Here is a 24,265-nt window from a genome sequence, read left to right on the forward strand (position 1 = left end):
AAAGAGGTTAAAACTGTTAATATTCATTAAAAGAGAAAGAGATTTATTTTATATTTATAAGGATAATTTTGGTGTAAATTCTACACATGGTGGATCTTCGAGTGTCGTCTGTCTGAAGGCTGATGTCACCATGTTTTATAGAATGTCGAGAAATATTATAGTAACAACAATCCTCATGTTACTGACAGGTAAACTTTTCAAATATTTCAGCTCTCTACTGTTTTACTGTGCTGTTTGTCTCTACTGCAACAGTTTAGAAAAAGCTCTCCACATGTCTGTGTGTTTGGAAGTGTTTTATAAATCTTGGGTGCAGACAAGAAAATTTGTAGGATGTTGGAGAGTAAAAGACGAGTTATGGAGCAAGAATTTAGGAAAAATTTGAGAAATTGAATTATTGCAAGTTCTTGTGAAACATAAACAAATCAAATCAGAATCAGAATGAAGTTCATGGGCTTTTTCAAACCAAGTTTTATTTTTATTGTCATTTTCACATGTCCTCGTCTCGCTGTGTGTGACTGAGAACAGCAACAGCAGCAGTTAACACTGTGGTTACTGTCTTGCTGGTCAGTGCAAGAGTTATAACTTTATGTTCTTAACTCATTTTACTTTTTGCTTCTGGTGTCTGTGTCTGTGTGTGTGTGTCTGTGCGTGTGTGTGTGGGTCTGTGTGTGTGTGTCTGCGCCTTTGTCTGTCTGTGTGCGTCTGTGTGTGCGCATGCGTGTGTGTGCGTCTGTGTGTATGTGTGTGCGTCTGTGTGTGTCTGTGTGTGTCTTATCGTGTGTGCGTGTGTGTTTGTGTGTTCCAGGAGTTCAGGCTCAGCAGAGTGTAAGTTTTTCATCTCAGAGTCTCTGCGTTGTTATTGGATCTACAGTAAAAATCCCCTGTACATTTACATTTACCTGATCACTCCAGACTCACAGAGAGACAGTGGTATCGAGTCCAGAGCTCTGAAGGAGAACCACAAGACCTGAGAAAAGATCCAGAATATTCAGGACGTGTGTCTGTAAACACCGAGGGGTCTGACTGCAGTCTGACAGTGTGGAATGTGAGAGTGACTCTGGAGTTTATAACTTTAGATTTAAAACACAGAGCAGTGACTGGATATCAGCTTCATCTGGAGTTCAACTGAATGTTACAGGTAACACATGCATACACACACACACACACACACACACACACACACACACACACACACACACACACACACACACACACACACACACACACACACACACACACACACACACACACACACACACACACACACACACACACACACAGACAAACACATTTATTGTGTAATATGTAGTATGTATTTACAGTGATTTGGTCCATAATTGTGTGTAGACTTGCAGGTGAAGGTGGATCCTAACACTGTAGGACAGAGAGAAGTGAAAGTGACCTGTAGCTCCACCTGCAGACTCAACACACACAGTTTCTATTGGTACAGGAATAACCAGTATATCGGATACGCAAAAGACGCCTCCACTGTACTTTACTATACTTTACTATACTCACCAGTATATCTGATGAAGGCAGCTACTCCTGTGAGGTGTATGTGAGTAAACACCACTCTCCTCCAGTGTGTAAGTGTCAGAGTAAATCTGTCCTTCAGCATCCAACTGAAACCAGTAGCTCATATTACTGTCATTAAAACATCATCAATTGTTCATAGCATTGTTTCTGATATAGAGGACTTAATTTTATTATTTGTTTGTTTAATAATCACAGATGTGATGCTTTGTATCTTTTATTTGAGTTAGCAAATAATTAAATAATATTTTGGTTAATAATGATGGGGAACATAATTGCCCTCATTCTCCACCAGTACATGTAATGGGAAACTGTCTGATCAGAACTAAACTAATACATAAACATACACAAAGGTCAACACAGAAGGATTTAGAACAGAGATGGGAATGAAATTAATGTTAGAAATGAATTCACATTTCTAGTAACGTATGGTAGATCTCACACCATGAACTGAACAAACCATCATATCAGTTTAAGCTTCTTTTAGTTCTTGAGTAGGGCTTTAAACCTTGTGTTTAAGAGCAACAGTTCACAGAGAATCTAGAGGTCCTGTACTTGTGTTTGTGTGGTGTGTTTGGACGAGGAAATCCTTCATTTGTTTCTTTGACTGGTGTATTTTCAGACGATTTTATTCGTCAGTGGTCTGGACGGCTTTCAGTAGCGTTTCAGGAGACCAGTCAGGATGGTGAATGAAGTGAAAGTGCTTGAAGAATGATGATGTGTTTCATGGCAGTGCAAAAGCCTGGAGTCTGAGTCTTTGTGTGAACTTGTCTTGATGTGAAGTCTTGATCTCAGAGTCTGCGTGATTTTCTCGTGATGTTGACAGAATTGTCTCAGTTCCCAACATTGATTCGTTGACTCGATTCGACTCCTAGATGTATTGGTGTCATAGGATTTTGAGCCTTTCTGTCTTCTCCAACCCCAAAATGTTTTCTCCTGTCAATCATTGTCTTAAGACAGGGTGTAAGCCATATTCTCCATCTATGACATTAATTAGCATATTAGTCTCTGAATTACACGGTTTCACACTTTTTCTGAAGTAAGCTTAGAATTTTGGTCATGAACTTTGTATCATGGATATAGTATAATGAAATGTTTTCATCTTTCAGGATCATTCATCGATCTCAAACAAACCAAACAAGACATATAGAAGTTATTAATACATTAATAACATGATGACATAACACATGCTAAATAATCAAACAGTGGCAGCAAATGCTAGTTATGAGAATTCAATTTTATTCAAGTTTATTTGTAAAGCGCTTTTTATAATTGACATTGTCTCAAAGCAGCTTTACAGAAGATAAACATAGAACAAAAGTTTATTATACAAAATAATATAAAGATTAATAGAATACAAAATTCAAGACTAATATTAGATATATTTAAATGTGTTTGTATTTATCCCCAATGAGCGAGTCTGAGGTGACTCAGGTGACCGTGGTGAGGCAAAAACTTCCTTGAATGGAAGGAAGAAACCTTGAAAGGAACCAGACTCAAAGGTGAACCTCATCCTCATATGGGTGACACTGGAGGTTGTGATTATAAATATACAGTCTGATAAATGTTGTATTGATGTAAAAGACCACATGCAGTTGGCATCTCCTCTTTAGTATGGCAGAGTCTAACTAGAGCTGGTAGATCTCTAGATGCCTCAGGATTCTCACAGCGTCGGACTCATCTCAGTGGAGGTCCAAAATCTTCATCGCACGGAAGACAATAAGAGCTGGTAGAATTTCTGGATGCCTCGGGATGGGTGGAAAGAGAGATTCAGTGGAGAGGAATTAATGAGCTGCTGTATATAATATAAACAAGCCTTAGATGATAATGAGCATTTGGTCAGATGTATTAGAGCACAGTATTATGGGATGTATTATGTGTACACCTGACTAAAGAGATGAGTTTCTAATCATTTATTTTTAAAATCTAATTAATTTTGTGTGTATCAGGCATTTTTTATGAGAAGAGCTGCTGGAGTATGACTTACTCCACCCAGACTGTCTGTTCTCTGATTGGCTCATCAGTGGACATACACAGTTATTACACCTTCCCTAATAAATACAATGTTGTGGTTCATTAAATACCTGGAGGATGTGAGAGAGGATGAGGAGTATCAGGGCCGATTGCGGTACACACAGAGCTCCCAGAATGACTGTAGACTAAGAATCACTAACCTGAGAGAGAGAGATGCTCAAACATACAGGTTCAGATTCTACACTAATGATCCTAAAGGAAAATACACCGGAGAACCTGGAGTCTGTCTGTCACAGGTAATGTAACACTAGTATACATTTATTTATCTACATTTTACAGATAAAAGTAATTACAATCTAATTTAATATTTACATATCTGAAGGTTACAGTATCAGACTTGGACAACTGGAAGAAGAAGCTGAGCTGCATGACCACCTGCACTCTGTCTTACAAACCCACTTACATCTGGTACAAGAACGGACAGCGTGTTACTGACCAGGACAGAAATGAACTGGATGTCAGCAGTGAGGATGCAGGCAGCTTCTCCTGTGCTGTAAGAGGACATGAGGAAATTCGCTCTCCTGCTGTCTGTAAGAACTCACTTTAAACTTCACTCACTCTCTAATTGTCTCACTGGCAGCTCCTGTTAGATTACAATAAAATCACATGTAGTGATACATAACATAGTGATGCTTTAGTTATAGATTTTTTTTCTTCTAACTAATTTTGTGTTTCAGGTGTTTTTGATAAGAAGAGCTGCTGGAGTGTGACTTACTCCACCCAGACTATCTGTAGTCTAATTAGCTCATCATTGGACATACACAGTTATTTTACCTTCTCTAATAAATACAAAGTCATGGAAATGTTATGGTTCATTAAAGAGCAGGTTAATGTTGAGCCTGAGGATGTGAGAGAGGATGAGGAATATCAGGGCCGAGTGCAGTACACACAGAGCTCCCAGAATGACTGTAGTCTGAGAACCACTAACCTGAGAGAGAGAGACGCTCAAACATACAGGTTCAGATTCTACACTGATGATCCTAAATTAAAACACACCGGAGAATCTGGAGTCTCTCTGTCTGTCACAGGTAATGTCACACTATTATACATTTATTTATCTACATTTTTACAGATAAAAGTAATTACAATCTAATTTAATATTTGCAGATCTGAAGGTTACAGTATCAGACTCGGGTAGCGGACAAATCGATCTGAGCTGCATCACCACCTCACTCTGTCTAACAAACCCACTTACATCTGGTACAAGAACGGACAGCGTGTGTCTGAGTGTAAATCTGCCTCCTGCTCTGTAGCTGCAGTCGGTGGTGCGGTCAGTTACAGCTGTGCTGTTGAAGGCCATGACAGTCTCCTCTCTCCTCCAGTGTGTGAGTGTGGATTTTACTCTCCTCATTCAGAGTCCATCTACATCTCTATCAAACACTGATCCTGAACACACAGCAGCTGATTCAGGGGTTTTATTTCTGTTCAGATTCCCCTAAAAACACCAGAGCAGTGGTTCTTTCCTCTGGAGACACAGTGGAGGGGGATTCAGTGACTCTGAGCTGTAGCAGTGATGCAAACCCTCCTGTTCTCACCTACTCCTGGTTTAAACAGAGTTTAGCTGCAGACACACTGCTGATAACAGACCAGAATTACAGCATCAGTGAGATCAGCTCCCAGCACAGAGGACTGTACTACTGCTCTGCTCACAACCACAACTCTACACCAACACACCTGGATTTGTTCAGTAAGTGCAGCATAAAACATTTACGTAGCTGTATAAAGTATATCATTTTATTTATTTATTCATTTTTTTCATGAAGGCTCTAGGAACGCTGTATTAACGTTCACTGTGTTGGGACTGTTTGTTTTCTTGGCATTAACACTCATCCCAGGAGCTCTGTGGATGTGGTATGTAAACTGTGAACATACTGAATGTGTTTGAAACATAATTTTCAACTAAGTTTTTATGTACATTTAGACACATGCTTGTTGTTTCTCAGGAAGAGGAAGCGGAGCTCAGCTAATGGCCACAGCAGCACTTCTGAGAGTGGACAGGTGAGTTCCGGTTTCTCAGGAAGAGGAAGCGGAGCTCAGCTAATGGCCACAGCAGCACTTCTGAGAGTGGACAGGTGAGTTCGTTTGAAAGGAGGAGGGACTGTTTGGTCATGTGACATGTTCAGATTTAAACTTAATACTGTGTTTGTTTTCAGCCTCAGTCTGCTGCAGTGCATGAAATTATCTCATCCTCAAACCATAGCAGAAGAGTCTCAGACGAACAGCATGACGTTCACTATGCCAGAGTTTTTATTAAAAGCTCCCACACACAGGAAGGGTCTCTGTCCTCGAGACTTCCTGCACACACCACAGAGGAAGAGGATGTTCAGTACGCTGAAGTGAACGTTAGCAGGAGAACTGCTGCCGTCCAGTGAGTAAATCATTATTGTTATAACAACATTAACTGTGTTACTCAGTCAACATCATTAAGTCCATGAAGTGACTGATTATAAATTGCATACTATAACTTTTGTAACTTTTATAACTTTTTACTATAAAATTTGTAAATGACCTCCTTTTGTTCGACAGACTTGTGGCAGATGAAGAGGATGATGATACGTCTCAGATCTTTTGCAAGGTCCAGAAAATCCCCAGACAAAGCAAAAGCTGAGAGAGATGTGATCGTTCTGTTCTGTATCTAAACTGATTAAGAGAAGAGAGGCAGCTTTGGCATTTCATCAGTAGCAGTATTTATGCTACAATAGTGTTGTAGTGATTGTATTGTGCTGTTTTACCTTAAAAATTGTGTATGCGGGTTGAAGTTTTAAAGAAGAATTTTTTTTGTCTACGCTTTTTTCTTATTTTTCTCCTATCATAATCTTTATTTTAATGCTAATCAATTTAGTGTTTTCTATTTTTAGTTCTTTATATACACTTTCTTTATCTATTTTTTGTGATAAATATAAGACTTTTATTTTGATAATTATTGTTACTTTATCATTTAGATTACTCTTAATTTCACCAGTGGTTTTAAAGGCTGCTTACTAATGAAGGCACTTAAACAGACATAACACAGTGTGTAGAGTGTGTGGGCATGTATACAGTCCAGTTATCCATATAGATTATTATTAGGGTCATTATTAAGGGTTTGTTTATGGTTTGATGACTTATCCCAGTACACTGCTTTCTCAATTCTGATTGGTCAGAAGGTGCTGATTCTATAGTTTGTGCTGTAGCTCAAATCATAGGTCTGTGTTTACATTTGTTCTTTTGTGTTTTGTTTCTGTATTTTAAAAAACTGTGAGAAAAGAATGAATAATTAGAATCACTAGTGCCTAGTCTATTTACTAGTCTATTTCTTTATTACTTTATTATTATTTCTTTATTACTCTATTACTTTATTTGTTTTCTTTTAACTGAGTTTTAGTCCTTCACTTATGATGTCTATGTGTATGTTTTATTTTACACTTTTCTCTATGTGCTGTATCTGTAGAACGAGACCTTTTTGTTTTGTACATAAAATTGGCTGAAAATAGCTGTTGCATGTCACTACATTCAGCACATACATTAGCACATACATTAAGTCCATCATCTTTTTGAAGAACTGCCACTAGCAGGTGTTGCAGAGTGGGGTTACTCGGTTTCCCTGCGGCTCAACTGCATTGTGTAAAGCATTGAGTCTTTTTTCTTAGGTGAGCATCTGGAATCTTTGATCTATTATCCTTCTTCTTGCAATCTCTAACCAGTGTCCCTGTTTGTTGCAATATTTCCATCTTCCTTGTCGAAATGTGGGGTAATATTTGTAATGCTCTAATTTTAAGCATCCTGTGTCATTCCAATCTTTACAGACCATTTAACAATATGATTAAAGGCTGTTCCAATGCAGACCCAGACATCATGTCTGATTATAAGAGCTTTTGAGATTTCCAGTTTTAGCCCATTAACAAATGAGATCTTATCTGTTATCCGTCTGAAACATTCCTCATAATCTACAGGTCTTTCTGCTGCCTTCTGGATGCAAGTACCTATTTTACTCCACTTAATCTCTGCAGGTTTCTGTTAAAAATAAACCAAAAAGATCTTTACAGCTTTACATCCTGCCTCAATGTTCTCTTGGGACTCACCATCCCTGGTTTCAACGTTTCCAGTTACCCTTTTTTGGTCACTATCACTCAAGTTTACATTGACAATCATTGCTCTATATAGTGAATGTAAAGTGTAAATTTTCTGCAGGTGCTGAAGCATTTGCCAAACTTTTTGTGGTTATTTGTATGCATCTAGTAGCTCCTTAGACCACAAATCTATTTGTTTTGGTGTAGCTGGTTGGTATAACCAACATTGTCCCTGTCCCATAGAAGTCTACAGTGTCCTGCCTCAATGACATTCGTCCCGTCGCACTCACACCCATCGTAATGAAGTGCTTCAAGAAGCTCATCATGAGGCACATCAAGACTCAGTTACCACCATCACTGGACCCCCTACAGTTTGCGTATCGTCCAAACCGCTCCACGGATGAAGCCATTGCCAAAGAACTTCACTTAGCCCTCAGCCACCTGGACAATAAAGACACTTACGTACGAATGATGTTCATAGTCTTTAGTTCAGCATTCAACACAATCAACCCTCAGGACCTGGTCAAGAAGCTGAGCCTGCTGGGACTATACACCTCCCTCTGCAACTGGATCCTGGACTTCCGGAATGGGAGACCTGAGTCAGTCTGAATCGGGAACAGCATCTCCAGCACCACCACACTGAGTACTGGAGCCCCTCAGGTTTGCATGCTCAGCCCACTGCTGTTCACCTTGCTGACTCACGAATGTGCAGCAATACACAGATCAAACCATATCACCAAGTTCGCCAATGACACAGCCGTAGTGGGTCTCATCAGCAAGACCGACGAGTCAGCATACAGAGAGGAGGTGCAACAGCTAACTGCCTGGTACAGAGCCAAAAACCTGTCTCTGAATGTTGATAAAACTAAAGAGAGCACAGAGCGACCACTCTCCACTGAACATTGACGGATCATCTATAGAGATCATCAAGAGCACCAAATTTCTTGGTGTTCATCTAGCGGAGAACTTCACCTGGTCACTCAACACCAGCTCCATCAACAAGTAAAGTTAGGTCATGAAGAGTAGGTCATGCTGAAGTGATCTGAGTGAGTTTTGTCAACATCTTATAATTATTATTTTAGAATGGATTATATTGTGCCTCCTGGCTAATTATATTGCAGGATATGGCAAATTTAAATAGGAAATATTAAACAATTCCACAGTAAATTGTCTTATCTTTAATCTGAGCCTAGAGTAGCTCATGCTGAAGTGATCTGAATAAGTTTTATCAACTAACGTGTTTAAATTTTCATTTTATAATGGACTAATAATGTTATCAGAAAGAGAGTCTGTAAATCACTGGTAACCATGCTACAAAGAAGAGGTTAGAATTAGGGAAACTCTTGTAATAAAGTAGTTTAATGAATAATAATGTATAATGTCTGTGGGTTTATTATTCGTACTACGTCATTTAATGTCACGTTTCAACTCATGATGACATTTTCTAAAATTAATTTCAACTAAATTACATTAAAACTGTCATTTAAAGTAAACAAATGAAGTTGTGTTGGTTTTTGCGACTGTGTTGTTTTAGGGTTTGGTATTAGGATTGACCTTTTCCATAAGGAACAATAAGGGACACTTTATGGTAGATTATTTACACTCTTGTTCACTGCAAATGTATTTAAGCCCTCGTATGTTTGTGTTCCTGATTAAACTAGACGTTTATCACCAGTTGTTATCAGGTCGTTCGGTTAAACCAGCCGCTCTTTCTGAAAGCACGGTTAATCTGGACCTACGTATATTGTAGAGGCGCGGCTTTTAGATACTTAGCGGTAATAGCGCTGAAAGGAAAGCGAGCTTTCTCGAGCTCCTACAGCACAGAATAATAACTTAATATAAAAATATCACTTTAATAAATGTGTAACAAAACCAATACACAACTATTCAAAGTATAGGTAACAATTAAAGAGTATTAAAGCTAAAGGTTTTATAACCGTTTACTTTTTAATGATGGGTAAATTGCTTCACTGGAATCTAGGAAAGCTACAATCAGAAGGGATAGTGCTATTTACAAGCTAAACCCCATTCTTGAAGATGGATTGTTAAGAGTTGGTTGACGTTTATGCAAGATTGTAATGCCTGAAGAGGTGAAACATCCTATAATCCTCTCCAAAGATCAACACATTTCCAAGCTTCTCCTTAAACACATCCATGAACAGACTGGACATGGTGGAAGAAATCATATTCTTTCAAGAAATCAAGAAGAAAGTACTGGATCACCCATGCCAATGTAGCTGCCAGGAAAATTATTTCAAGCTGTGTCTATTGTCAGCATCAGAAAGGGAACTTGTGTGAACAAAGGATGGCTGACCTGCCTTCAGAAAGGTTAACTGTCGACCTACCTTCATTTACCAATGTTGGAGTAGATTACTTCAGTCCAACTGAAGGTAAAAGAAGCCGTTCGCTTGTGAAGCGCTACGGTGTGATATTTACATGCATGGCAGCAGTCCATTTAGAGATTGCTTATTCTTTGGACATCAACTTCTGCATAAATACATTGTGCAGGTTTAGCACATAAAGGCATAAAGTGGAGTTTTAATCTACCCTCAGCTTCACATAATGGAGGAGTATGGGAACTAGTCATACGAATGATGAGAAAAGTGTTGTCTTCAGTTCTGCATCAACAAACATTAGATGATGAGGGATTACACACCTTTAGGTGCGAAGTAGAGGCCATTCTAAACGATAGACCCATTACCAAGGTGTCTGAGGATCCGAATAGTCTAGAGCCCCTCACGCCCAACCATCTTCTCACTATGAGGAAAAGGCCTGTCCTGCCTCCTGGACTGTTTGATGAAAATGACCTGTATGCAAGAAGAAGTTGGAGGCAGGTGCAATACCTCTCAGAGCTTTTTTGGAAGAGGTGGATAAAGCTATACTTACCTATGTTACAAGAGAGACAAAAATGGACACGTTAAAAAGGAAAGACGCAATTTGCAACCAGGTGACATTGTTCTCGTGGCAGACACTGCAGCCCCATGTAATTCTTGGATGCTTGGAAAAGTAATAGAAACTTTCCCAGATCAGAAAGTTTTAGTCAGGTCTGCAAAAATCCAAACAAAATTTAGTATCATAATGAGATGTTATGACCTTCAGTCATTTGTTTTATTTCTTTGCTGCCCTCTTGTGTCTTCTCTTGTACCTGACATTTGTTTTCAGGAAGGAGGTTGCTGGAGTTAATATGATTAAGCCTCCGATTGGTTATCTCCACCTGTTCCGGACTGCCTGGATCACCGATAGAGTCCTTTTCATGCCATCGTGATAACTTTGTTTGCGTTGTGCATTAACATTGCTCATTCGTATATGCTATATCCTCTAAATGTTAATCCATTCCATTAATTGTTGATTGTCACATCAGACAGAGAAAGATTTTAAGTTTGTGTTCAGAGTGTGTTGAGCCTATGAGTTTTGTTATGTTATTTTTTTCAATTGATAGATTTGTTTGTGCTTGACCCATGCCTGATACTGTCGACGATTACGGACGCTGTTTTTGACTTGTTAGCCAGACAATTTCATAATACCCTATTTTTTTTTTATTTACAATTGTACCAACTTATTGTGACAAGGTATGTAGGGGGGTTGATGCCAGTTATTTTGAAAATCTTTATTATATTGTTTTTTGTTTGTTTGTTTTTTTTAGAGGGAGTTGGGTAAGAAATAATTATTTAATTTTCTTTCATTTTGGTTCAGTAAGAGAGGGGTGTTTTGAGGAAGTTTTATTCTGGCCCTACCTTCCGCTGAAGCTTAAAACCCTTGTCAACTAGTGAATAAAAGATTGTGAATTGTAATATCTCTGAATGAAAACTTGCATTTGGCTATTCTGTTGCGACTGACCCCTAGATGGTCATAAAATGAGACCAGTAACAAAACTTTGTCTTTTTTTGTAGAAAAATAATGAGTGGGTTTTGAAAATTCCTGAATAAATGCATGAAAGGGAATATTCTGTTGATTTATTAGTTTATTTTTCTTGGTTATTGTTGATTTTGTTAAAAAAAGTGTTGAAGAATATAAATTGGAATTGTCAATCTAATTTCGATTGTAATACATGGCTCCTTTTGTAAATGTTAATTGTAACAAACTGGCGTGAAATAAAACTACACAACCAACATAATCAAATGGCTCCTACACACCGGCCCCAGTCATAAACAGTGGCCGGTGTGTAGGAGCCATTTGATTATGTTGGTTGTGTAGTTTTATTTCACGCCAGTAGAGGACGCTAAATGTATTTATGGTGAGGAATTACCGCAACAAGCAAATCAAAAAGGGATAAAAGGGATAAAATAAATCGATTGGAATGTCCAACTATATTCTTTATGTTATGGACATTTGTTTTATTGTCTGTCTATATTCAAGTACAAACGACACATCAGAACAAAGACCTTAAAATGGACAATCACGCACCAATAGTCACAGTTTGTGTTTATTACGGTGTGTAATGAGGTTTTTTATTGTGTCTTCAGTAAAGAGAAGAACTGCAGAACTAAAGACCGATCACTAACAGCTGAGATTATTTAGTGACTTTACATTCAGCATCATGATGTTTTAGCATTAGATTTAAATCCAATTAACTCATTTCTGTCTTAATTAATCGTTATTTGTTTGTTATTCAGGCAGCTTATTTTGTTTATCAGTTATCTTTTTGTACATTTAATATATTATACACACACATACATTTATAAGTCAAGATAGATTTTAAGGTAGTTCCTGATTTTTCTCACCGTCTCTTCACTCGCTTGAATTCACTCGCTTGAATTTGCTTAAGGCAAAGAATTCCGACCAAAGTCAAGATGGATTTTAATATGTCGGGTCTGTTACTGTAAAATCTTTTAAATGTTTCTATTTACGAGAATAAAATTGAGCTCATGAGCATTTATGTTGTGCTTTTATTTAGTTTATTATTTTATATTTTTAGAGGTTTTTCAAACAGCAGTACAAACTTCTTTACATAATCTAGAGAACAATCCTGGTTATTCAAAAAATATGAATATAAAAATAAAATAATGAAATATATTATATGAAAATAAAACACAATTTATATCCATGAAATCATAAACAGTTTGTTCCATATACCGATATAGTGATAATATCCATCACTTATTCAAGCTAACTTAATTTTTTCAATCAATTAGCAGCATAATAACACATAAACCCGAGGGTGCTCTCTAGTGGTAAGAAACAATAATAACTTTAGCCAAATACATCACAGAACTTATATACAAATATAAATAAATAAGTATAAATACTTATGGTGAAAAGAACAGTATGACTGTTGTGAATAAAATTGTGTGTGATATCTGTAATAGAGCTGTGAGCTGCAGCCTCGAAGTGAACTTAAAAATCTTTCAGCTCGTCTGCCAGAGAAGTTTCCGCATTCACTGGTAATTTATTGACGGTCCCTTAAATGAGAGAGGATCTTCTCAAGGTTTCTTCCTCAAGTTCTCTCAGGGAGTTTTTCTTGTTCCGGCTTGTTCATTAGGGATAGGGAAAGATATATAGTATCTTAAGGTCTAAGCTAATCTTTTTTCAAATTTATTTTAAACTTTAATCAGGCTATATATATATATATATATATATATATATATATATATATATATATATATATATATATATATATATATATATATATATAATATGTAGATATTCCTTTATTTATTTTTATCCGTATCTCCTCCTCTTCTTCTTCTTCTTCTTCTTCTTCTTCTTCTTCTTCTTCTTCTTTATATATATATATATATCATGGTGTTTGATGCAAACTAACACTAATGTTACCTGTGCTAATCGGCGTGTTTAACATGCTATACATTAGGGTGGAGAACTAAATGAGATGCATCACAGTGGTTTCAGTGGAACAGAAGAGATAAGTTGTACAATGTCAATTAAAAGTGAATGTTATGTGTAATGAAGTTCATGTATTTTTGTGTATTTCATAATGAGTTCATTGTTTTATAATAGACTGTTGATATAGTGTTTCATTGAGTTTGGACTCTGAATTGTTTTCTCTTTCATGAAAAGTGGGAAACGTTACTGAAGAACAAATTGATGTTGAACACAAAAGAACTGGATTATCATCAAATGTTGGTTTAATGAACACATCTGCACTTTATTCACAACAGTCATACTGTTCTGTCAACCATCAGTGTTCATACTGATTTATTTATATTTGTATATAATTTCTGTGATGTATTTTGCTATTATTGTTTATTACCACTAGAGGGCACCCTCGAGTGTATGTGTTATTATGCTGCTAATTGATTGAGAAAATGAAGTTAGCTTTAAAAAGGTTTAATGAAAGGGATTAATCTGTTTTTTTTTTATATAGAAAATCTATTATGATAGTCCTATATTGGTGTGAAAAAGTGTTTGCCCCTTCCTGATTTTTTGTTTTTTATTTTTATGTTTGTCACACTTTAATGTTTCAAAGCATCAAACAAATTTAAATATTAGTCAAAGATAACACAAGTAAACACAACATGGTCTTTAAATGAAGGTTTTTACTATTAAGGGAAAACAAAATCCAAACCCACATGGCCCTGTGAGAAAAAGTGTTTGCCCCCCTGTTAAAACATGACTGCATCACACCTGAGTTCAATTTCTCGAGCTACACCCAAGAAATCATTTTACAATCAAGAAATCACTTAAATAAGACCTGACTGACAAAGTGAAGTAGACCAAAAGAGCCTCAGAAGCTACACATCATGCTGAGATCCAAAGAAATTCAGGAACAAATCAGAAAGAAAGTAATAAAGCCATTTCTAAAGCTTTGGGACTCCAGTGAACCACAGTAAGAGCCATTATCCACAAATGGCGAAAACATGGAACAGTGGTAAACCTTTTAACCATGAAGGACAGGTAACCTATTCTGAATTTCTTATATAATCCCCCTATAATGTCTCCAGTCCTGTTAATATTTTATTTATTCACTAACAAAACCAAATAATTGTTATAAGTATTATCCTTGCAATTATTATATTATTATCTTGTAAATAGACTCAAAGCCAACAGCATTTTGAAAGACCCCACACGCCCCTCACACAACCCTCTTCACCCTCCTGCCATTTGGGAAAAAGTAGCATAGAAATCAGGCCTCACAACCAGACAGTTTCTTCTCTCAAGCCATCAGGCTTCTCTACACCCAGAACCGAACTGTTACTTAATGAACACACACACACACACACACACACACACACACACACACACACACACACACACACACACACACACACACACACACACACACACACACACACACACACACACACACACACAAACACACACACACACACACACACACACACACACAGTATATAAATATTCACTCAATTGCTGTTTTGCACATTAATTTAAATGGTTGTTTTTCACACCACATTTTAATCCCTCACCAAATTGCAAAAGTTTGCTAAAAACGTGTGTTTACGACTCTCATTTGCACAATGTTTATGACTCTATACTCCTGCACAATCGTCTCTACAACATACAGAATACACTGCTATCTTGTCGCTGCTATCTTGTGGTTATTGTCCTGTGTTTTTTTGTCTGTCTGCACTGTATTTTCTCCTGCACTGTTTACACACATTGCACTTTATGTGGCTAGGAAAACTTACTTTCAGTTCTATGTGTTGTTCTATGGAGTGCCATGATCCTGCAGGATAAAACCTTCTTGACTTGACTATGTAATTTAATGGGTTTGTATTGAGATATATCATCTCAATCAGATGTAGAAAATCCCTCAGTAACTTTTACCTCAGACTTCCCCTGAGGAGGATATGTGAGGATTTAGTTTTTACCTACATTTAATCACCTCCTGTGTGCTCTGAGGTAAAGTGTACAGTTTGAGTTCTATTCAGTGATGACGCTGATGTACAAACTCACACAACACGTATCCCACCATTCTCTGCCCCATAACACACCATTCACCATTGTGTTAATGTCAACACCAAGAAGACTTGGTGTGTATGAAAGAATGTGTAGGAGAAATATGGGACAAACCGTCTCCCTTATTGTCTCAACAAGGGAAGGGAAGGATGGAGACCCTATTTGGTTACTAGGGTGGTTGCTATGCTAAACAGGGTTGTTGCTAGGATATTCCAGTGGTTTGCTTGCATGGGACTGATTTGTTGCTTTGATATCTTAAGTGCTTTTGATGGTGTTGTTTGGTGGTTGCTATGCTAAACTACTTGGTTGCTAGGGTGTTGCTAGGATATTTCAGTGGTTTGGTAGCATGTTGCTGGTTGGTCACTATATCATGTACTATCTGTAGTGTTGCTAGCAGGTTGCTATGCTATCCAGATGTTTGCTGTGGTGTTGCCATGGGGGTGCTATTGTAATTGCAGTGTTTTGCTAGTATGCGGCTGGTTGGTTGCTATATTTCATGTGCTTTTGATGGAGTTGCTATATGCTATGCTAACATAGTTAGTTATGGTGTTTGTAGGTGGTTTCCATTATATTCCAACCGTAATTCAGATCATTCCCAAAAGCACAAGTTCACTATTCTTATAATTCCTGAATAGTTTCTAAGAGATCTAAGAAGATCTAAGAAGAAGAACAGTATGGTGTCTCAGTCGAGAATAAAATACTTGTTATAGAGATGTTTTAAAAAATAAATAAATAAATAAATAAATAAATAAAGAGCACCAGTGTAAAAAAAGAGATGTTCATCACACTTGTATGTCTGTTCTGATATACAGTAAAGGAAGAGACTAAGCTAAATTAGAGAGGTGTGATGACACAATGCGCTTCTCAGCTTCCGTGTCTTTACTTCTGAAGTCATTACGAAGCTCATAACTGCTTACGAGTGCTGTACGAGTGAAGGAGGAACAGGCTGATTAAGACCGTTAATATTCATTAAAAGAGTAAGAGATTTATTTTATATTTATAAGGATAGTTTTGGTGTAAATTCTACACATGGTGGATCTTCGAGTGTCGTCTGTCTGAAGGCTGATGTCACCATGTTTTATAGAATGTCGAGAAATATTACAGTAACAATCCTCATGTTACTGACAGGTAAACTTTTCAAATATTTCAGCTCTCTACAGTTTTACTGTGCTGTTGTGTCTCTACTGCAACAGTTCAGAAAAAGCTCTCCACAAGTCTGTGTGTTTGGAAGTGTTTTATAAATCTGACATGATTTGGGTGCAGACAAGAAAATTTGTAGGATGTTGGAGAGTAAAAGACAAGAGTTATGGAGTAAGAAAGAACATTAATTATTACAAATTCTTATGAAATATAAACATATCAAATCAGATGAAGTGTATGGACTTTTTCAAACCAAGGTTTATTTTTATCATCTTTTTCACACCTTCTCTTCTCGCTATGTGAGACTGAGAAAAGCAACAGCAGCAGTTAACACTGTGGTTACAGTCTTGCTGCTCAGAGTTATTTATGTTCTTAACTCATTTTACTTTGTGCTTCTGGTGTCTCTGTCTGTGTGTCATTCTGTGTGTGTGTATGTGTGTGTTCCAGGAGTTCAGGCTCAGCAGAGTGTAACTTTTTCATCTCAGAGTCTCTGTGTTGTTATTGGATCTACAGTAAAAATCCCCTGTACATTTAAACCTGGTCACTTTGGTGTCACAGAGAGACAGTGGTTTCGAGTCCAGAGTTCTGAAGGAGAACCACAAGACCTGAGCAAAGATCCAGAATATTCAGGACGTGTGTCTGTAAACACCTGGGGGTTTGACTGTAGCCTGACAGTGAGTAATGTGAGAGTGAGTGACTCTAGAGTTTATAATTTTAGATTTAAATCACAGAGCCGTGACTGGATATCAGGTTCATCTGGAGTTCTACTGACTGTTACAGGTAACACACACACACACACACACACACACACACACACTTTATTGTGTAATATGTAGTATGTATTTACAGTGATTTGGTCCATAATTGTGTGCAGACTTGCAGGTTAAGGTGGATCCTAACACTGTAGGACAGAGAGAAGTGAAAGTGACCTGTAGCTCCACCTGCAGACTCAACACACATGGTTTCTACTGGTATAGGAATGACCAGAATATCAAATACACAAAAATCGCCTCCATTGTACTTGACTCCACCAGTGGATCTGATAAAGGCAGCTACTGCTGTAAGGTGTATGGGAGTGAACACCGCTCTCCTCCAGTGTGTAAGATGTCAAACTTAATACTTCCACAGCTGATTTACTATTCATACAGCGATAATATGAATGTAGTTTATTTATTAATTTTGCATGTGATGTTGCCTCCGTGGTCACCGGTGATAAAATCCTACATGTAGTGAAAACACTGTGTAAATTCATGAAACACAAGACACTTTCATTTAAACACTGATGAGACTTTATTACACTATTCTAATACACAGAACTAAACTTACACATTAACACACACAAAGGTCAACACAGAAGGATTTAGAAGAGAGATGGGAATGAAATAAATGTTAGAAATGAATTCACGTTTCTAGTAAATGTATGGTAGATCTCACACCATGAACTGAACAAACCATCATATCAGTTTAAGCTTCTTTTAGTTCTTTAGTAGGGCTTTAATCCTTGTGTTTAAGAGCACAAGTTCACAGAGAATCTAGAGGTCCTGTACTTGTGTTTGTGTAGTGTGTTTGGACGAGGACATCCTTTATTAATTTCTTTCACTTGTGGAGTTTCAGACGATGTTATTTGTCGGTGGTCTGGATGACTTTTCAGTAGCGTTTCAGGAGATCACTCAGGATGGTGAATGAAGTGAAAGTGCTTGAAGAATGATGATGTGGTTCATAACAGTGCAAAACCCAATGAGTCTGAGTCTTTGTGTGAACTTGTGTTGATGTGGAGTCTTGATCTCAGAGTCTGCGTGATCTTCTTTCTGATCTTTTTTCTACATTCAAATGGGTAAATCAGAGAGTCATATCACACTCATTTAACTGAGACTTAAATGCACTTTAAAATGCACTTGAAGGGCTGGAATAATGACCTTGCAGGCTGCCAATTGAACATCTGGCTTTAGACTGTAGAGAGTTCTGATGTGTTTGTTTAAAGAGGAGTTCGGTAGACTATATGGATAGTGGTGAGAGCATGGGGAACTTTGAGTGCCTGTGGGAATGAACAAAGGGTGAGTGTAGTATATTGTACAGCGCACATATACTAATGTTAAATAGTGCCCGCTTAGAGGCGGAGGGATTTCTGTGGGTGGTGTGTTCTGTGTGTTTGACTGATAAAGGTTGTGGCCGGCGTGGCCGTTGTTAAAGAAAGAGTAAACAGTCTGCTTACCTGTTTCCTTCCTCTCACCTCGATGCATGTCATATGTATATAATCACAAACGAAAATACTACATGGTGTCAGAAGTGGTCCAGTGCGCCGATTTTTGTTTTGCCGAAGTTAGACACGGACTTTTGCTAACGGCTAAACTAGCGGGAGCGAGCAGGCAGCTACACTTGGAAGCGGTAAAGAGATGGATCAGTTTAAACTACCGTTACTGCTCGTGTTAACGGGCAATATAAGCGAAAACTGGAGAAGATGGGAACAACGTTTCCAAATATACATGACTGTTAGTAGTGCTGCTGAAAAAGTACAGGTAGCTATCAGTGGTGTAGTCTATTTTTTTTGTAGTGAGTATACTGTGATTTTTTTCCCCCTCCCAGCCTCATACGCACCCATCCTAGAGCGACATCCCATAGGCACCACCACACTCACTAATGCATAAAGTATGCATCTACATGTAATTTAGAGCATTATTAAAGACTGCTTATGTGTTATCAACATTCCAATTTATTATAAGCAACAAAAGACAGTCAGCTGATAAAACCTGCGCTCCAGTCTAATATTCATATAACATTTAAGGCTAAATGTACCTCTTAAATGTATAGTAAAATGAAAATTGTTATTTCCTCATCCTCAATTTGTTCCAAAACTGTATGAGTTTCTTTCTTCTGTTTAACACAAAAGATGATATTTTAAAAAATGTCGGTAATCAGAAAGTTTGCATCACCCATTGACTCTCACAGTGGGGAAAAAATATAGAACAGTGACTTGACATATGACTAAGTACGGTGACCTATACTCAGAATTCATTCTCTGCATTTAACCCATCCAAAGTGCACACACACCCGGAACAGTGGGCAGCCATTTATGGAAAGTACCACTGGCAGTTATGGATAGACTGAGAGACCCGCTTGATGACCTGCTAAAAGCTGATGTTATTGAACAATTATTGAGCCAACAACATGGGTCAATAGTCATGTGATTACCGAAAAGAAAGACAAGAAGAAGCTGAGGGTTTGCCTAGGCCCTACTGACTTAAATAAGGCCATTTTGAGACAGCATTACTCAATTCCCACAGAAGATGAGGTGTTGTACAAGCTTGCTGGTAAGAAAATCTTCACAGTGCTGGATGAGAAGGACGGCTATTGGCAAATAAAGCTTGACAAGGAGTCGTCACTTTTGTGCACTTTCAACACACCATGTGGACACTATAGGTTTAAGCGCCTACCATTTGGGATTAAGTCGGCGAGTGAAGTTTTTCAGCAGCGCAACTGTGAGACATTTGGGGACATCATGGGTGTTCATATATTTGCTGATGACATGATTATTGCTGCATCCACAGAAAATGAACATGATGAAATTCTGCAAAAAGTGATGACTAGAGCAAAGGAAGCTAATGTCAAATTCAACAAAGAGAAGATCCAATACAAGGTAAACAGTGTCAAATACATGGGTCATGTTGTGACATCAGAGGGTGTCAAAGTGGACAATGCAAAAGTTAAGGAAATTGTTGACATGCCATCCCCCACAGACAGACCTGCACTGCAACGCATGCTTGGGATGATCAAGTATCTCGCACATACATACCCGGAGAAGCAACAGCCACAATGGCAACATGAACATGAGGAAGCTGTAAAGAACCCAAACTATGCTCTTGTAACAGCCCCGGTTCTTAAATTCTTTGACCCAAAGAAAGCTGTCGTGATACAAGCAGATGCATCCAAGGACGGTTTAGGCGCATGTCTGATGCAAGAGGGACATCCTGTTGCCTATGCATTAAGAGCTTTAACTGACACAGAGAAAAACTATGCACAGATAGAGAAGGAGCTTCTGGCTATCGTATTTTCAGTGAAATGTTTTCATCAGTATGCCTATGGAGTCAAGGTTAATGTGCAGTCGGATCACAAACCTTTGGAAACAATCTTAAGAAAGCCACTTGGAACAGCTCCGTACAGACTTCAGCGGATGCTACTTCAGCTGCAACCCTATGACCTGAATGTAATCTATACGCCAGGTAGAGAGCTACTGATAGCAGACACACTCTCACGAGCAACGACACATGAGCAACAGAGACAGGATGATATATTTGACGAAAAAGTGATCTATGCCCTTGAGCCAACAGAGGCCCTGAGCCCAGAGACTCTGATCCAATTAAAGCATGAGACACAAAAGGACGTCATATTACAAATATTGCTGGACATTCACAGGCACGGTTGGCCACATCACAGAAAACAAGTTGACAAAAACGTGATACATTACTGGCCTATTAGGCACTTGGTGTCAGTAAGAGAAGGAATAATGTTTGCGAGAGACAGAATTATTCTACCAAGTAAAATGAGGTCAGACATGTTACAGAGGCTACATGCGACACACCAAGGTATGCAACGCACCAAAGCTCTAGCCAGAGTACACTGGTATTGGCCAGGTATGACAAGAGACATTGAAATAATGGTGGAGTCATGTGCAACTTGCCAGCAGTTCCAGCCTTGCCATCAGAGGGAGCCGATGATCTCTCATGAAATCCCAGAGCTTCCTTGGCTGAAAGTAGGAGCTGATATATTTGAAATCAATGGTCACTCATTTCTTCTGGTTGTGGATTATTTTTCCAAATACCCAGAAGTGCTAAACATCAGAGACAAGAAGACACACACAGTTGTTAACAAGATGCAATCGGTATTTGCCAGAATGGGTATACCTAAAGAGATCGTGTGCGACCATATGCCTTTTGCAAGCCAAGAAATGAGAAAGTTTGCGACAGCATGGGGAATTAAGCTCACTCACTCCAGCCCAGGCTATGCGCAGTCAAATGGCCTGGCTGAGAGAACTGTGAAGTCTGTTAAGCATCTGTTAAAGAAGGCCAAACAAACCAACACAGACCCATTTCTAGCACTTCTAACTCTCAGGAACACACCTGTCACAGGTATGGGTTATTCTCCAGCACAACTGCTTATGGGCAGAGTCAAGCACAGTGCTCCAACCTGCAGTACCAACTAATAAGCAGTAATTAACTGGTTCTAGTGTCAGTGAGTGACGGTCCGTGGTTTTATGGCTCCTATGACCATATAATCAGAATTCCTGATTCTTTGTCCCTGGAACACCGTTCTTTATTCTGATGGTGCTCTCAGAATCCTACAATAAATTGTTGGTGCTGTTCAACTGTAATCTAAACACATTGCTTCATTTCACAATTCTGTCTCACAGTATTTACATCATTTTCATAGACACACAGAATAAACTAAATGTTTATAAAGATATAAAATTTGCAGTTCTGACTTTTTCCTTCCTGTGTGTATGTCTCTGTGTGTTTCAGGTGTACTGGGTAGAGAGTGTTGGGGTGTGACTTACACTGCTGAACATGTGTGTGCTCTGAAAAACACATCAGTTGATCTTTCCTGCTCTTATAAATATCCTGCAGGCCTCACAGTGATAAAATCATTGTGGTTCATTAAAGAGCAGGTTAATGTTGGGCCTGAGGATGTGAGAGAGGATGAGGAGTATCAGGGCCGAGTGCAGTACACACAGAGCTCCCAGAATGACTGTAGTCTGAGAATCACTAACCTGAGAGAGAGAGACGCTCAAACATACAGGTTCAGATTCCACACTGATGATCCTAAAGGAAAAGCCACTGGAAAACCTGGAGTCTCTCTGTCTGTCACAGGTAATGTCACACTATTATACATTTGTTTATCTACATTTTTACAGATAAAAGTAATTACAATCTAATTTAATATTTGCAGATCTGAAGGTTACAGTATCAGACTCGGGTAGAGGACAAATCGATCTGAGCTGCATCACCACCTGCACTCTGTCTAACAAACCCACTTACATCTGGTACAAGAACGGACAGCGTGTTACTGACCAGGACAGAAATGAACTGGATGTTAGCAGTGAGGATGCAGGCAGCTTCTCCTGTGCTGTAAGAGGACATGAGGTACTTCGATCTCCTGCTGTCTGTAAGAACTCACTTTAAACTTTACTCATTCTCTCATTTCATGTAAATAGCAACACACATGAAATAATAGTTTTAAGTTTTAGAGTAAATTTTAAATCTTAATGTTATGTAAACATTAAACATACAGGAACTCTTCAATTTAAAAGTTACATCAATCTTAAAACTAACTTTAAATGGTAACTATAAATGTTAAATCTAAATAGAAATCATAAACGTAATTGTTCTTATGCTAATTCCCTCTCAGAGTGGGCAGCATGATAAAACACAATGCGTGTAGGGTTGCCAGGTTTATACTTTACTCTGCTAGATTTTGGAATAAATTTGAGGATGTGAATAGCAGGTGTGCTCATGGCATTTTGGCCTGATTCAACAACATGCTCCAATTCACAAAAACCTTTTTTTAAATGTATTTTTCTTTTATTCTGATCTTAAGAAAATTGTTTCTAAAGAGAGTAAAAGATCCAAACTTATTTTTTATTCTTTGCACTTGCTCAAACCTATTAGATGGCAATAAACTCACGCATTTTTTAAGTCTATTTAATTTTGTGTGTTTCAGGCATTTTAGATGAGAAGAGCTGCTGGAGTGTGACTTACTCCACCCAGAGTGTCTGTTCTCTGATTGGCTCATCAGTGGACATACACAGTTATTACACCTTCCCTAATAAATACAATGTCACAGAAGTGATTTGGCTCACTAAAGCCCTGGAGGATGTGAGAGAGGATGAGGAGTATCAGGGCCGAGTGCAGTACACACAGAGCTCCCAGAATGACTGTAGACTGAGAATCACTAACCTGAGAGAGAGAGACGCTCAAACATACAGGTTCAGATTCCACACTGATGATCCTACAGGAAAATACACCGGAGAACCTGGAGTCTCTCTGTCTGTCACAGGTAATGTCACACTATTATATATTTATTTATCTACAGTTATACAGATAAAAGTAATTACAATCTAATTTAATATTTGCAGATCTGAAGGTTACAGTATCAGACTCGGGTAGCGGACAAATCGATCTGAGCTGCATCACCACCTGCACTCTGTCTAACAAACCCACTTACATCTGGTACAAGAACGGACAGCGTGTGTCTGAGTGTAAATCTGCCTCCTGCTCTGTAGCTGCAGTCGGTGGTGCGGTCAGTTACAGCTGTGCTGTTGAAGGCCATGACAGTCTCCTCTCTCCTCCATTGTGTGAGTGTGGATTTTACTCTCCTCATTCAGAGTCCATCTACATCTCTATCAAACACTGATCCTGAACCCACAGCAGCTGATTCAGGGGTTTTATTTCTGTTCAGATTCCCCTAAAAACACCACAGCAGTGGTTCTTTCCTCAGGAGACACAGTGGAGGGGGATTCAGTGACTCTGAGCTGTAGCAGTGATGCAAACCCTCCTGTTCTCACCTACTCCTGGTTTAAACAGAGTTCAGCTGCAGACACACTGCTGATAACAGGCCAGAATTACAGCATCAGTAACATCAGC

At 38.4% G+C, this 24,265-nt stretch overlaps 1 protein-coding gene and 1 pseudogene across 1 annotated transcript in view; both read left to right on the forward strand.

Moving 5' to 3' along the window:
• LOC113657079 lies at nt 1–7,650 on the forward strand (annotated as a pseudogene).
• An 8,633-nt stretch (nt 7,651–16,283) lies between these two features.
• Nucleotides 16,284–24,265, forward strand: part of LOC113656953 (sialoadhesin-like) — an 11,760-nt gene continuing 3,778 nt past the window's right edge. Inside the window, exons 1-8 of the mRNA XM_047822597.1 lie at nt 16,284–16,619; nt 17,079–17,411; nt 17,506–17,730; nt 22,145–22,492; nt 22,572–22,787; nt 23,343–23,678; nt 23,758–23,976; nt 24,081–24,265. The exon at nt 24,081–24,265 is cut by the window's right edge and continues 85 nt beyond it. Coding sequence (XP_047678553.1) covers nt 16,565–16,619; nt 17,079–17,411; nt 17,506–17,730; nt 22,145–22,492; nt 22,572–22,787; nt 23,343–23,678; nt 23,758–23,976; nt 24,081–24,265 — 1,917 coding nt within the window. The 5' untranslated portion in view covers nt 16,284–16,564. The remainder of the gene's footprint in view (nt 16,620–17,078; nt 17,412–17,505; nt 17,731–22,144; nt 22,493–22,571; nt 22,788–23,342; nt 23,679–23,757; nt 23,977–24,080) is intronic.

This window comes from Tachysurus fulvidraco, chromosome 1 (genome assembly GCF_022655615.1).
Source record: "Tachysurus fulvidraco isolate hzauxx_2018 chromosome 1, HZAU_PFXX_2.0, whole genome shotgun sequence".
Lineage (NCBI taxonomy): Eukaryota > Metazoa > Chordata > Actinopteri > Siluriformes > Bagridae > Tachysurus > Tachysurus fulvidraco.